The sequence below is a fragment of the Mytilinidion resinicola genome (assembly GCF_010093595.1).
Source record: "Mytilinidion resinicola strain CBS 304.34 unplaced genomic scaffold BDZ99scaffold_4, whole genome shotgun sequence".
Lineage (NCBI taxonomy): Eukaryota > Fungi > Ascomycota > Dothideomycetes > Mytilinidiales > Mytilinidiaceae > Mytilinidion > Mytilinidion resinicola.
In genome coordinates, this window is record NW_022985440.1 from 480,398 (window position 1) to 495,051 (window position 14,654).

A 14,654-nucleotide genomic window follows, 5' to 3' on the forward strand; every position below is an offset into this window, starting at 1 on the left:
CGATGCTCTGGCGTGTTTGAAAGATCTGAAAAGATGGCTCCAATTCTTCGAAAACAAGCTCAATCGGCGCGATGTGGCTCAGTGTATGGCAGAGGCCAATTTGGTCAAGGGAGACCTGCTGCCAATACTAGCAAAGATATCGGACAAGGTGACGACCGACAAACTGAAGCACAGGATCGCAATAGCTTGCTGTAAGTGCCTTTTCATAGAGAGAATTGGCATTACTAACTTCTTCAGTGGAGCTTCTCGTACCTCTTACCTGGCCCACCGAAATCGATCCCAGCTCCGCGACCGTCAACCATCACCGACATGCTCCTTACTTACAATTGGCACAAATCGGATACAAGCGAGGGATACTCCAGTATGACGCCGCAAAAATCCTCCAGACGACCGTTCGTATCGCATTACCTTCTATGTTGGAACCTAGGAAAGAGAGAACTGTTCGGGATGAAGCTATAATCCGTATTGTGTTGTACTTTATTCGAAACATTGTCATGCTCTCGCAACCCAAAGGACTCCCGGCCGACGGAGACGAAGCCGAGATATCACGTTCGGCGGCCATCGACGCTTGCCATTCTCAGGACATTTTCCAGATGCTTCTCACTATCTCCTCGAGCATGGGGGATGAGTTCGTCTTACAGGATGTAGTAGTTCTAGAGATACTGTTCCACCTGGTGAAAGGTGTGGATGCTGAGAAGTTGTTCATGGAAGAGAAGAAGCTGTCGACCAAGAATACCGAGGAGCTCAAAGATTTGATCCAAAAAGAGAAGGCTATGCTCGCTGGATACGCCCGCCATGCTCCAACTAGACACAATCGATTCGGGACAATGATCTGGGTGAAGAGGGATGACGAGCGAGTCTCTACCATTTCTGGACAGGACGTTCTCGGAAAGGCTCAGGTCAGCTTGCGAAAGATGGATAAGACCAAGAAGTGGAATAAGCCACGCAACCGGGGTCCTAGAAAGGACGATGAGGCCAGTCGAGAAGAGTTCGACCTGCCAGTCCCACTAACGCCTTCCGGACGGAAACACCTGAAAGCTTTTGTCGAGGACTTCCTGGATTCGTCTTTCAACCCCCTTTTTATCCACTTGCGGAGAGCTATTGAACGCGAGGAGGAGCGGGTTGAATCGCGCCACTCTCGGCAATACTTCTATCTTATATCGTGGTTTCTGCGAGCTGAATGCGCTCGTCGCCGCCAAATTAAAGAGAGTTTCGCAAAGTCGAACGATCTGACGGCAATCACAGCAGAGGATGAAAGTTTCGGTCTTATTGCCGGGGTCATGAACCAGGAAACTTTCATTCTCCTCAACCGATTTATGCAAAGAAGTATCGATGAGAAGACCTGGCAGGACCTGAATGCGGGCATGAAATGCTTCACGCAGATTCTCCACACAGTACAGGAGATGTCCGAAGCGGCCTTGGAGGAGGACCAAGAGATTGCAGAAAACATTCAAAACCGCATTTTTTACGAAGAGTCAACACATGAACGTATCATTGCCATTCTACGGGGCTACAAAGATCAAGGATTTGGCTACCTGGATGCTTGCACGGAGCTTTCCCATGTCTTCCTACGCATGCTCGAGCGCTATTCGAAACAAAACCTCGACCTACAGGTGCGATCTCGACGACGAGCGCGAAAGAAGCGCAAGACTCCGGTACGAACAGAGGAGGGTGAAGAAAACCGCGATGATGCAAATGGCTCCGAAAATGAAGAGCTCCAGGAAGCCCAGCGGACCACTAGCGAACGTAAATTTGATTTTGCTCGATTTTCAGCGAGATTCATGAACCAGAGCTGTGTTAATACCTTTGTCTCGTTTACGCGGTTCTACAACGACTTGAATGCGGAGCAGTTGAAGCGGGCCCACCGGTTCTTCTATAAGGTTGCATTCAAGGTGGACATGAGCGTTCTTCTCTACCGGGCCGACATACTTCAGCTATTCAACAAGATGATCAAAGGACCTGAAGGGCTAGATCCCGAGCTTCCTGCATTCAAAGAGTGGGAAGAGTTTGTGAAGCACTTCTTTAGAACAGCTGTGAAGAAGATCCAGGAGCGACCGGAGCTCGTGGTAGAGATGCTTTTCAGCAAGATCAACGCTACGACCTACTACTTGCAACATGGTTACGATAAAGAAATAGTCACTCGAACGCCTCGTGCTCCGGCAGAGCTGGAAGTTAAGGGTGGGATGGAGAAGGCTGATCAGATTGGTGTGGCTGTGGGTGTGCTACTCAATCAGGCAAAGTCAGATGCTCTGAAGTGGTTAAAGGACATCATGTCCTCGGCTGCTGATGAACGTAAGAGCTGGGAGGACATGGAAGAAGGGAGGAAAGCAATGGCCGAGTCTGAGGCACAGCCATCAGTTGAAGGCGAAGATGCACCGGCCCTGCCGGAAGACGAGGAGGGACCTAAAACACCTCCAATCAGTAAGAACACTCATCCAGCTCTCGCTGACTCGTGACTAATAGCATCACAGTCGTGAAACCTGACAATGAAGAACGGCGGATCGCCCTGTATAAAGACAACAAACTCCGGCTCCTTATGACGTTGCTCGGCTTTCTAAGGCTTGGTCTCGACACCGATATGGAGGCCAATTGGATCATTCCCCACACATTGACTGCCTCCGACTTGAAGGAGGCAGTGAACCTAATACAGAAGTTCGAGTTCGATCCTCCCACCTATGAAGATGGCAAGGCAGCCGAAGACTTCCTACGAAGCAAGGCAGCTGGCCGTAGGAGACGCGCTTCGTTCGACGACGATTCCGAAGGTGCTGGCGGGTCTCAGAGCGAGGACCATGGGGAGTATGGCGCTCTAGGCCCTACCGCCACGAAGTCAGATGCGCTGGAGGAGTTGAAGAAACGTCGTAGGCGGAGACGACGGAGTGGAACGCCGCAAGAGCTTGATGATGCGGAAAAGGAGCGACGGAAAGAGGCCAGACGACTGAAGGACCTTGAAAAGCAAGCGAAGCACAAGAGTACGATGTTTGTTCACGACTCGGACGACGAGTCAGATGAGGAAAGAGACAGAATATTCTTTGAGCGGGAGGAAGAGTTGAGGAAGGCTACGGGGAGAGAGCATGCGAAGGTCATCAGTACTGAAAAGACCAAGAAGCCAGTGTCGAAGAAGCGGAAGTCAGCTGCTGGACCGAAGACAGGACGGAAGAAGCGAAAGGAGATGTCTTCAGACTCAGAAGAGAACGAGAGCGAAGAGGATATAATTGGCGTGAGCAGCAGGGCCTCGTCGGTTGCCATTGGTGATATACTGGCGAGCGATGATGAGGAAACTACTGACACGCCCATCTCATCTCAACACCACGAAGCAGGACAGGCCAGCGACGAGGACGGTTCAGGGCTAATATCAAGAGCTGCTGCAACTGCAAAAGAGGATGCGATGATGGTGGATGACGATGAGGACGACGACGACATCGCTCCAGCCCGGCGGCCTGTGGCGAGGAGGATGCGGGCTGGCTTTGTGATTGACAGCGATTCGGAGTAGTTTTGCATACTGTGTTCTGGATCACTGCAACGGTTAGGGGATGGAATCACGTCCCGAATAGATACCCAATGAAGACACGTACAGAATCAACTCTTTGAGCAAGTCTCGGTAGCTGTAGTGGTCTCGGAACGGGCCAGTATGCCCGAAGATGCTGAAGCGAGAAGCTTTGTATCAGACTATTTCCTTGCTATCCTACACGATTGCCGACTCAGTATTAATTTGTACCTGTATGTTCTTCGGGAATAGCAACTGCGCAAGGCTGGTGAAGCCATAAAGCCGACGTCGGGCTGGAGTCCGATGAAAGGAGAGGCATTGCGTGACCAGTCACGGTGATGAAATGCTCGAAGACACGCCAAAATGTTTGCCGCACAGCTCTATCACAGCAACCGTAGCCATCCATCTCTCGCCGTCGTACTCTCCCTTGGGGCTCACGACGGGGCAGCTCTGGCGGCGTGCGTTGACTTGAAGAAACCTGCGTCCCGGTGCTCCATTCACGGCGGCGGTTGCATCATCGTTCCCCAGCTCTCCGGACCTGCTCGCGGCCACACCTGCGCCTTTCTTGACCGCTCCAGTCTCGCGATTCTGACGTCTGCTACTGCCCTGACAGCGGCCTGCACCACCCGCTATTCACCCTCACCATCGACGCCCTCGCCGCCCCGTCAACCGCGTGCGAAGGAAGAGCGCGCTTCCCGCTGTGCCCAAACACCCCGCCTACGCCAATCAGGGGACCCAGTGCTGGGATAGGCCCAACCAGACGAGCGGCTAGTAGGACCAGCCCGACCCTCCAGCAATTGAGAATTGGTGCTCCCCACCTCACCACCACACGGCCACCCCCCCAAGCTCACCCCCAAGCTCACCCCCATACCGCATCCTCGCCCGCGAGTCCATGAGGCTCGATCGACGCCCCTCGATCGCTTGATCGCCCCGACCGCTCTCCTACACCCTATCGCGAACCCAACCCGTGGCGGGGAAACCACCACGATGAATGGCGCCGATATCAAAAAAGCCGCCATCAACAAGGCGAAGCAGGTGGCCCAGGCCGCCAATGGCAACGGCGGCAAGAAGCGGAGGAAGGGCCAGGACCTGAAGCCCATCATCACGACGGAGCAGCAGAAGAGCCAGGAAGCGTCTCCCGCCGCCAACACCAACTTCCACTACAAGTATGTCACCTCCCCTCGTCCGCCGTGGCTCGGCGGCGAGACGCGTTGCTGCCCCTGCTGACGGCGCTGTGTGCAGCGTCACAAACACCGCCTCTCCGCTCTCCCACCACAAGGTCGCGTACGCGAACCAGTTGAGCCACTCCCCCTCCTCCGACTCGTCCTCCGCGGACGAGGCCGAAAACACCGCCGACGAAGAAGACTCCGAGGACTACTGCAAGGGCGGCTACCACCCCGTCCAGGTCGGCGAGCAGTACAAGGACGGCAAATACACAATTGTGCGGAAGCTTGGTTGGGGTCACTTCTCGACTGTGTGGCTGTCCAAGGACAACACGACCGGCAAGCATGTCGCGCTAAAGGTAGTGCGATCCGCCGCGCATTACACAGAAACCGCCCTCGACGAAATCAAGCTCCTCAAGAGGGTCGTGGACGCCAACAAGGACCACCCGGGCCGGAAACATGTCGTCAGTCTGCTCGACTCGTTCAACCACAAGGGACCAAACGGCGTCCACGTATGCATGGTGTTTGAGGTGCTCGGAGAAAATTTGCTGGGACTAATAAAAAGATGGAACCACCGCGGAATCCCAATGCCGCTGGTTAAACAGATCACCAAGCAAGTTCTGCTCGGATTAGACTATTTACACCGGGAGTGCGGTATTATTCATACAGATCTGAAGCCCGAAAACGTTCTCATCGAGATTGGCGATGTAGAACAGATTGTCAAGACATACGTAAACGATGAGCCAAAGAAGAAGGACGACAAAGACGACAACCGCAATGGTCGGCGGAGGAGGAGGACCCTGATCACGGGAAGCCAGCCGCTGCCGAGTCCGCTGAACGCTAGTTTCAATCACTCCGACCTGTTAAACTTTCCGGGGAGCACGCAGAGTCTGAACAGGGTCATGAACGAAAGCACAGGTAACAATAGCCCTATAACTGGCGTCAGCCCACCCCCACAAGGCGGTCATGTAATGAGTGGTGCGTTAGGCACTTCCTCACCCGGCGGCCTGTCCATGGCTGAACGATTAGGTCTCAAAGCCCCCGAGGGAGACGACATCCAGAAGCAAAGAGAAAAGACTGCGTAAGCTAGCTTCCTACTCACGTCTTAACGTCAAACTAATTTCGAGTAGCGACCTTTTGACAAAAGAAGTCTCTGGAATCAGCCTAGACAAATCGAGTACCAACTCGAGTCAACAAACGTCGATAGACAAGTTGGCCGAAGATGTATCATTCGAAACCATATCGGTGAAGATTGCTGATCTTGGCAACGCTTGCTGGGTGGGCCACCATTTCACAAATGACATTCAAACTAGACAATATAGATCACCGGAAGTAATCCTCGGAGCCAAATGGGGAGCTAGCACCGACGTGTGGAGCATGGCCGCAATGGTGAGCCCCGAATCCCCAAAGCCCCCTTTCTCTTTCCACAAAATTAACCAACCCCCAGGTCTTCGAACTCATAACCGGCGACTACCTCTTCGACCCGCAATCCGGCACCAAATACGGCAAAGACGACGACCACATCGCGCAGATCATCGAGCTGCTCGGCACCTTCCCCAAATCGCTCTCCACCAACGGCAAATGGGCGCAGGAAATCTTCAACCGCAAGGGCGAGCTGCGCAACATCCACCGCCTGCGGCACTGGGCGCTGCCCGACGTGCTCAAGGAAAAATACCACTTCCAGCCCGACGACGCGCGCAAGATTGCCGACTTTTTGCTGCCGATGCTGGAGCTGACGCCGGTGGAGCGGGCGAATGCGGGCGGGATGAGCAGCCATGCGTTTTTGGATCAGACGCGGGGCATGGATGATGTGAAGCTGGATATTCCGGTCGGCAGCAAGGGGGATGGGATCGAGGGGTGGGCGACGGAGGTGAAGAAACCGCGGTAGTGGCCGGCGGCGGCGGCTAGAGCGGTGTATGGGGTTTGATGATGATGACATGCATGGGAGCTTTGTTCGTGGCGGGCGGTTTATTCTAGCTTTTGCAACTGGCTTGGCTTGGGGCTTGAGGCGAACCTTGTGTGTGTGTGTGTGTTTTTTTTGAGAATGATGATTGATATGGCATCCCATTGGAATGACGATATGATGGTTCTTGAAGCGTGTTGTTTTGATAAGTGGTGGTGTGGTGGCGGGGTGTGGTTATGGCTTTTTGGAATGCTGGGAAATGGATGAGAAGGGACGAGATGGGACGGAGTGGGATGGCGCTTTTGGTCAGGTTGGTTTGGATGAGAGGGCTACGGGCATCATTCTTTCCTTCCAATTTGCTGTTTCGGTACTTTCACGAGCATGCTGTTCTCGGCATATAGGTGCAAAGCTGGGGCGAGATAGGGGTACAGTGGCTGTCGATTTTTGGTGGTTTTCTGGCCGGCGTTGTATTGTAGATATGATCATATACGTTCTGCGACATTGAAATAGTCATTTTTGGTCAGAGAGTTTCGTCGATCCGAGGGTACGATTACGGCAATAACAATATCACTAGCATCGCTCTCCTATGCACATATACGTTCAGCCATCTATTCATTACACTACCTTCTATCCGCTCAAAACCGCAACAATGCCCTCACTCATCCGCCATCTGTTCTACAACCCCCTCAGTCTCCACACCCCCTTAACCCCCCGCCACCTTCGCCGTAACCACAGCCCCCGTCCCCCTACTACTGAAAATCGCCATGATCCCAAAACTCCCATAGAAAAGCACCATTGGGTACGCAACCAGCCCCCGCATACTGCTCATCCGCCCCACCACGCAGAACATCGCCGACGAGCTGTACGTGCACCATGCGATGGCTAGGGCCGTGAGGGCGTAGCCGAAGAGGGTGTCCATGGGCGCGATGATGCCGATGAGGGAGGTCAGGACGAGCGGGAGGAGGCAGTAGCCTAGGACGGAGGCGGAGCGGGGGAAGGTGAGGGTGGAGGAGAAGTGCGAGGGGCGCTGAGCGTGGTCGTGGGGTGTTGGGGGCACGGTCGAGGGGTCGAGGGGTGGTGACATGAGGGAGAGGATTGTGTGGAGGGATATGCTACCTAGGAGGGCGAGGCCTGGGGTTTTCTATTAGCGTTTGACTAGGGAAATTGGGACGAGGTTGGTGTAAAGTGGTATGGATGGAGGAACAGGCTGGTAGGAAATGTTTTGCAGGTAGTGACCAAATTAAGGTCCTCTAGTCTGCGCATCTAGGAGAGCTTAGCTTACCGTATATGTATCCAAAATGCACCTTCCCCGATAGTAGCAGAAACGTCCCAAATAACAGAAAGAATAGCACCGGTCCTGCCAGGTCCGAATCATCCATGATGTGCTGGTTTATCCGCCCAAACGGGTTCAACACCGTCAGTGTCTTCTCCTGGATATGTGCGAAGTTGACGCCTAGTTCTTCCCTACAACACCAATACGTTAGCCACTATTTCTAACGGCGCCCATTTTTTGTGCAACTCTTCCCATGAATCCCATGGTAGCTCTAGTATCCAACATTTCGAGGGTAGAAGCTCGGAGGAAAAACGTACAATAAAGGCGGCTCCCCCTCGTACCCCTCGGTCCCAAAGGCCGCCAACCACCCTGTTCTTAGTCCACCGCTGTTGTCTCCCATTCTGCCTGCGACACCCCCAAAGCCAGCGCCATAGTTCGCGGGGTACGCCTGTGTTGACGACGCGCCGTAGCCTGCTTGGAAGGGTGTAGAGTGGCCCGACACGGGCTGGTTGCTGAACGATGAAGGGTAGAATTGCAGATTCTGGGCGCCGGGAGCAGGCGCGCCATAAGGTGGGGATTGGCTGTAACCGTAGGAGGCCATGGTGGCCGGGTGTTAGGGTAGTGGTCTGGTTAGACTTTTGGTGAGGTAGGTAAGATCGTGGATAGGCTCGTTAGGTTGCGAGCGAGGCTAGGTGCTGGTGTAGCAATCGAATGGGGCGTTTGGTGGATGTGAGAGTACTTTTAGTTACAGGTTTCGAGAGAAGGGCGTGGGGTGTTGAAGTTGGTGTTGGGGCTCCGATTATATACAATGACATTGACGGAAAAGGTGTCGTTTCGTTTGTGAGGCCTTGGCGCTCCGCGGTATCTTTCCCTTTTATTCTAGGTACATATACACTCGCTGTACTCAGACATTCACTCCATCACCCATTGCTAATAATTGGGGAACGATATCATCGCTTTAGAGTCTGGTATTTGTGTGTCTAAGGCAGTCTTGCTCGTCTGCGCCTTTCTTTCGTCACTTTCCAACTACAACGTGAATGTCCAATGCCACCTGCGTAGCGATGCAGGCTGCAGGCAGCACTGCTCAGCCTTGATCCTGAGCCTTCCTCATGGGAGCTGAAAACCTTCACACAAGACTTTCCTACCTTCACGTTACATCACATACATTGCTCTTACTTTCACTTGGCCTCGAAGTGTGCAGTACTGGGCTATACGTCTAAGCACACGGATAGTATCGCATGAGTGCTAATTTAGCAGGTAGACAGCATAGTTAGGAGCAGCCCCGTTGCTACCTAGGCAGTAAGCCAGCCGGTCCAGAGCTAGTGCAGATTGCGCTCCCTAAAAACTTGAATTGCGCCCAGGTTTTAGACTCTATGAGAGCACCCCTAGCATTAGTGAACGACTGTATACAGCCCTGGGGACTCATAATCGGTCACTGTAACAAGACATGAAGCGCCTCCGGGAAGCTGTCCAACGAGCACGTCGGTTCCACTATGATCGTCTCCCAACTGGATCATCCCTTCGCATACTCGAACTGCTGCCCGGTAGAAAGGATGATGAGCTTGCATTCCGCTTAGTCGTCGCTGACTGGAACAATCGGCCAATCTATGAAGCAATATCCTACGCATGGGGAAGCCCCGCAGAAAGAGTCTGGACGCCTCATAACGGGAGATATATACTGGTGCCACAGAATCTCCTCGATGGTCTTTGTCAGATGTGCTTCCCCGATCAGTCAAGACTTATATGGGCCGACTCCATTTGCATTGATCAAAACAGTGAAAAGGAGAAGGCTGTCCAGATTTCCAACATGAGACGCATATACACACGCGCAACTCGTGTTCTTGTCTGGCTCGGGCGGGATAAAGATGGCCTGGCAGGAAGAGCCATTCGGGCAATTGACAACATTGTCAAATTCTGCTGCGAATGGTCCGGGCAATCGATTGAAGCTTTTCCGAGAGAAGACCCGTATGCTTCAATGCCTTCCCACATCGACATGTCTTCCTCCGACGCTTTGAGATTCAGCGGTTGTAGTAGCGACGTCACACAGGAATATCTAAGCAATTTCTTCAGGTTACCCTGGTGTTCGCGGCTTTGGGTGATCCAGGAGGTTAGCGCTGGCAACAGCGTGCTGATTCTATTCGGCGCCTTTCAGATTCCCTGGGATCATGTAGGTCTGGCAGTAGCTTTCATAGAACGCTGGCTGCCTCAGACCATCGATGTGTAACATGTCACATATCTATTTGACCCTATCTACGTGCAGGCATCTATGTTCTTCACTCTTCACAGGGGTAGAAACTTCGATGCGTGTTTACCAGCTGATCATATATACGGTATGCTTGGCCTTCCCGCTCTCGAATCCCTCAGCCAAGCTGTAGTGCTAGATTATACAAAAGACTCTCAAACGCTGTTTCAACAAGTCGTAAGGATTTCAGTAAAGCAGCAGGGTAACCTAGATGCCCTCTCTTTTGCGCAACATTCCGGCGGCGTCCCATTTCATCGTCCAACATGGGTTGCGCAATGGGACGAGAAAATCTGTTTGAATTTGCTCTTCGGTTTTTCAATCTTCACTCGTCGTCGGTCGAACGCCGATCGCAGCTCTGCTGTACAGACTAAATTCTCTGGAGACTATATGCTATCAACTGGAGTTTGCTTGGATTCTATTGAGAGTCGACTAAAGATCGACTCCTCCTATTGGTTTGATGAGTCGTCTCTCGCCGACGTTGACGACCATCCCCTTCTGACATTCATCCGTACAAACGCCAAGAACGGGAACAAATATCTTCGCAGTTCAGCCGTTCTCGCCTATGGAAGAACCCTAGCTGGCGGGGTGGATGGAGATTTCTTCGGTGACAACCAAGCTGGTGACGATAGCCCTGGTATTGTCGGCTTCTGCCAGTATGTGGTCGAGTTGATGAAAGGAGCAGGCGAAAGCCCGGATTCGTACTCTGATTTTGAATTAGATATGGAGGGGGTGTGGCAGACCTACGCGTTCTATGCCAGCACGAAAATGTGGAATCGTTGCATTTTCACGACGAGAAAGGGCTACGTAGGATCTAGGCGCGACCTTTTACAATCTAGCGACAAAATCTGTGTTCTTTTCGGAGGTCGGGTTCCATACATCCTTCGGCCGCAGCAACATTATTACCAACTCATCGGAGAGGCATACCTGGACGGTTTCATGGAAGGCAAGGCCATGGATATGCTAGACAGGGGTGAACTGGCGGAGGAAGTTTTTGAGATTCACTGAGAATTCGAGAGCTAACACATAGTTCTTTACCATCGTTTAAGGGCCTCCAATATACTTTGAAAGATTGGAGAGAAACGTGGATCAACCGTTTTGAACGATCTGTATGCCCTCTGGGCTACCCCAACCGCTGTCGTTTATGATTCACGTATGAACTGTGGAAAAATGGTCTGCGCACACTTCTTTACCACTGCGTGAGGTGCTCCGGCACACTATGAGAAATCCGGACGAGATGTATAATCTAGACAACGTGAATTCACACAGACTATTAACACAGACTTCACCAATTATTCTCAACTCATCTCGCCGCCGTTCAGGGGTTTGACATACCATCAGAAGTTGGAAAGAAACTACAAAGCGGTGGCAGGAAAGGGTACACAAACTCAGGTCCTAAAATCATGTTTATAATCATGTTTATAATCACGGCGAACTTGCGGGCCATTACTTCATTTTATACCTATCATCAAACACCTGAACGACATGGTCCACTGTGCCTTCAATTATCCACTAGTACGCTATGCCGTCGTATAATACAACGAAAATGAGAAGAAGCTTATATGGATACACAAATAGCCCCACATCTCAGCTATTTTCCCGAAGTGGACCATCCACAAGAACGCTCCGAATCCACCATTCTATCCAGCTAGGCCGACCGAACATCGCGCCCAACACCACGCACAAACACAAACGCCAGCAAGTGCCTCAAACCACGCTAATCACTTAAGCTTCTAAAAATGCTAGGTAAGCCACTACTTCGCAGTAACAGCCGCCATCCACTTCTGCTCGTCCTTCTTGTCGAAATGCAGCAGCATGCCTAGTACCGGTATCAACTGCTGCTGATACTTCTTATCCTTCTGCTCCAAGAACTGCAGGAGCACGTTCTTGAGGTAGACGTAGTCCAGCGAGCTCGACGCCGCTGGTTCGGGCTGGCTAGATGGAGTGCGAGATTTGGGCAGTGGAGAGCCGATCCGACTGCGTGGAGAGGAGTCGATGGAGGACCGGGAGGACTGGACGTTGGTGTCCAGGACTCTGTTCTTCGCGCCCTGGAGCGTTTTGAGCTCGTCGGCCATTGTCTGTGAGGAGTTAGTATATACGAACTGATGGAGATGAGGAGAGAAAATTTACCTTGTTCGCTTTTTGCACCTTCTCCAATCGACTTTGTAGCTCATCGAACGTGCGCCGGAGATCTGTTTTCTCTTTTTCCAGGTCTCGGGCTTGCTTCTCACTGTCGTCTAACGCGTCACGAAGCTGGCTCATTGCTTGTCTGACCTCCGCGACCTCCTCGTTCGCTTGTGCAGTCTTGCGATCCAGGTCATCCTTTTGCCTACGTAACTCCTTTTCGGACGCTGCAAGATCTTCTTTATCCTCGACAGCGCGAGCAAGCGCCCTCTCCGCATCCCGAGCCTTGTGCTTGAGCTCCTCAAGCTCTCTAGCTCGCCGCCGACCAAACGTGCTAGCTTGCTCCTCTGCTCGCTCTCGTTCCTCAATAGCCAAGTCTAGGCTTTCTTGCATCTCTCGTATCCTGGAGTCTGCGCGGCCTTGCGCATCTGCGAGTAGTCTCCGCATAGTTTCTCCTTCTCTGCTTCGCTCGCTCAACAACCGGTGGGCATCTGCTAATTCCTCTTCGAGACTTTCGCTTCTGGCCCGGACCTCCTTCATCTGTGTGCCCATTTCCTGCGTCTGATCTTGCATGCTGTTCATGAGATCCTGGGCACTGACGTACTGAGCAGACTTTAGCTGGATCTCGTCCCGTAGGCTCTCGATGTCCCTGGTCAACTTAGCAGCATCCTGCTCCAAGTCTCGTAGTTTTGTGCGCGACGCCCTCAACTCTTCCTGAGATTTGGCTAGATCCTTCATGAGTCTATCTCTTGTTTCAACGGCTTCTTGGCGGTCGATCTCGGTTCTCTGTAGATCACGTTGGGCTTTCCTGTTTGTTTCCTCGAGTGCCAGGCGCTGGCTCGTCTCTTGCTTGATCTTTTCGTTCAGAGATCTAATATCACCGTCTTTGTCGTTCATCTCGGATTTATATGTCGCAATCTCAGACCTGAGATCCTTCTCCCGGATTTCTAGTCGGCGGACGTCAGCTGACCTAGCTGTCAATTCCTCCTTGGTGCCTCGAAGTTCAGCAACTTCGCTGCGTAGCGACATCAGCTCTGGCTGCGCTTTCTGGAGAATTTCCCGCATGTCGGTAAGGTCTTTGTATCTCGATGTAGCGAGCTGTTGAACCACTGATAGATCAGTCTGAAGCGAGTCTGCCTTCTGCTTCAGTTCCTCAAACTCGGAGGTCAAGCTTTGATGCGCTTTTGCAGAGCTTGCATTCGAAGCATGACTGGTGCGTAGTTCCGCGATCTCCCTCTCTAGCTTATGCATCCCCTCTTCCAGAGCCTTCTTCTCGGCCTCTAGCTCTTTGATCTTGTCCTTTGCTTCAACATGCCCTTGTCCGATATCGAGCATCCCCTCCTTGAGTGTTTCGATCTCCTCTTCAAGGGCCTCCTGGTCTTTGATTTTCTTTTGGATTAGGCCCATCGAGTTCTCCTTCTCAGCAACCTCGGTCTGTAGGCGTTCGATGGCGACAGTCTTTGCGGACACTTCCTCTTTGAGTTGTGTGAGCAGCTTTTGCGCGTCCTCCCATTGTGCTGTAGTGATGTTGGAAGATTCTGGTGTAGATTGAGCTTTGACGTCGACGCTCTCTGGTGTCATGATTCCTTCGGTTGGCGGGTTGGGGCTAGGTGCCTTGCCTCCCTTCTTCTTCTTCTTATTTTTCTTCTTGGACGGGGCGATCTCATCTGCCTTTGAAGTGGTCTCGGCGACCTCCTGAGTTCGCTCCGCTTGACTTTGGAGAGCTTCAGCATCCTTCTGGGCTTGTTCGAGTTTGGATACAGCGCTGTCCTTCTGCGATTCCATGTCCTTCAATTGGCCTCGCAGCGTATTCACTAAGTTGTTCAATGTGTTACCGCGCTTTTCAGCTTTAGTATGAGTCTCGCGCAAGCCTGCGAGTTCGGCCTCAAATCTCTCCACTTGAGTTCGAAGCTGGTCTTGCTCGTCGTTTCCGATCAGCTTCTCTCCCTCGGCAGAGTGCAGCTCCTCTAGCTCTAAGTTAGCCTTGTTGAGCTTGGTCTGGAGATCCTTGACAGCAGCTTCGTGCTTAGTTTGCGTGGTTTCTCGATTTCGAAGCTCCTCCTCAGCCTTTTGCAGTTTGGTCTTCAGGTCCTCGGTGGTAGTCTCGAGAGACTTGCATTGGTCGCTTAACTCTCGGCTTGAGCGCTCTGCGGTGTCTTTGAACGTCTGTAGATCCATTGTGGCAGTTTCTAGATTCTGAACTAGATGTTCTGCTGACTCCTTCGCAACAGCTAAATCAGTCTTCAATGTACCGTTCTCATGTTGGAGTTCCTCGATCTTTTCTTCCCGCTCTTGTAACTGTGATTGTAGACGCGGCAGCTCACTGTCGTAGGAGAAGAATTCCTCGCTCTCTTCAACCGTGTCCGAGACCTTTCGAGGAGATGTAGGATTATCGTCATCTGTAGCTTGTGTGGTGTTGTCATCCTCCCCTGTGGTTGGCTTGGTGGCTTGGCTTTCAGTGATTTCCG

At 52.3% G+C, this 14,654-nt stretch overlaps 7 protein-coding genes across 7 annotated transcripts; 6 read left to right on the top strand and 1 right to left on the bottom strand.

The window, feature by feature from the left end:
* The first annotated feature begins 415 nt into the window (after window positions 1-415).
* Window positions 416-3,769, top strand: BDZ99DRAFT_459572 (uncharacterized protein). The gene is made up of 2 exons (XM_033719192.1): window positions 416-2,421; window positions 2,472-3,769. The coding sequence occupies exons 1-2, from the start codon at window positions 705-707 to the stop codon at window positions 3,488-3,490; spliced, it is 2,736 nt and encodes a 911-aa protein (XP_033580781.1). The 5' UTR covers window positions 416-704; the 3' UTR covers window positions 3,491-3,769.
* A 78-nt stretch (window positions 3,770-3,847) lies between these two features.
* BDZ99DRAFT_472978 (uncharacterized protein) lies at window positions 3,848-4,234 on the top strand (the record flags this gene model as incomplete). Its single annotated transcript, XM_033721803.1, has 1 exon — window positions 3,848-4,234. The coding sequence occupies one exon, from the start codon at window positions 3,848-3,850 to the stop codon at window positions 4,232-4,234; it is 387 nt and encodes a 128-aa protein (XP_033580782.1).
* Window positions 4,235-4,353: 119 nt separating this feature from the next.
* Window positions 4,354-6,672, top strand: BDZ99DRAFT_225561 (serine protein kinase-like protein Sky1). Its single transcript, XM_033713471.1, has 4 exons — window positions 4,354-4,650; window positions 4,727-5,728; window positions 5,778-6,036; window positions 6,095-6,672. Exons 1-4 carry the CDS (start codon window positions 4,472-4,474, stop codon window positions 6,533-6,535), a joined length of 1,881 nt encoding a protein of 626 aa, XP_033580783.1. The 5' UTR covers window positions 4,354-4,471; the 3' UTR covers window positions 6,536-6,672.
* Window positions 6,673-7,259: 587 nt separating this feature from the next.
* Window positions 7,260-8,615, bottom strand: BDZ99DRAFT_409913 (golgi membrane protein-like protein; the record flags this gene model as incomplete). The annotated part of the gene is made up of 3 exons (XM_033716561.1): window positions 8,141-8,615; window positions 7,833-8,014; window positions 7,260-7,681 (listed from the first exon to the last, which is right to left on the bottom strand). Coding segments are annotated over exons 1-3 (888 nt in total), but the record flags the coding sequence as incomplete, so codon positions are not given.
* Window positions 8,616-9,324: 709 nt separating this feature from the next.
* BDZ99DRAFT_459574 (uncharacterized protein) lies at window positions 9,325-10,071 on the top strand. Its single transcript, XM_033719193.1, has one exon. The coding sequence runs from the start codon at window positions 9,799-9,801 to the stop codon at window positions 10,045-10,047; it is 249 nt and encodes an 82-aa protein (XP_033580785.1). The 5' UTR covers window positions 9,325-9,798; the 3' UTR covers window positions 10,048-10,071.
* On the top strand, window positions 9,337-9,678 carry BDZ99DRAFT_367582 (HET-domain-containing protein; the record flags this gene model as incomplete). Its single annotated transcript, XM_033714770.1, has 1 exon — window positions 9,337-9,678. A coding segment is annotated over one exon (342 nt), but the record flags the coding sequence as incomplete, so codon positions are not given.
* Window positions 9,771-11,141, top strand: BDZ99DRAFT_225630 (uncharacterized protein). The gene has a single exon (XM_033713472.1). It carries the CDS (start codon window positions 10,090-10,092, stop codon window positions 11,068-11,070), a length of 981 nt encoding a protein of 326 aa, XP_033580787.1. The 5' UTR covers window positions 9,771-10,089; the 3' UTR covers window positions 11,071-11,141.
* Window positions 11,142-14,654: the final 3,513 nt, after the last annotated feature.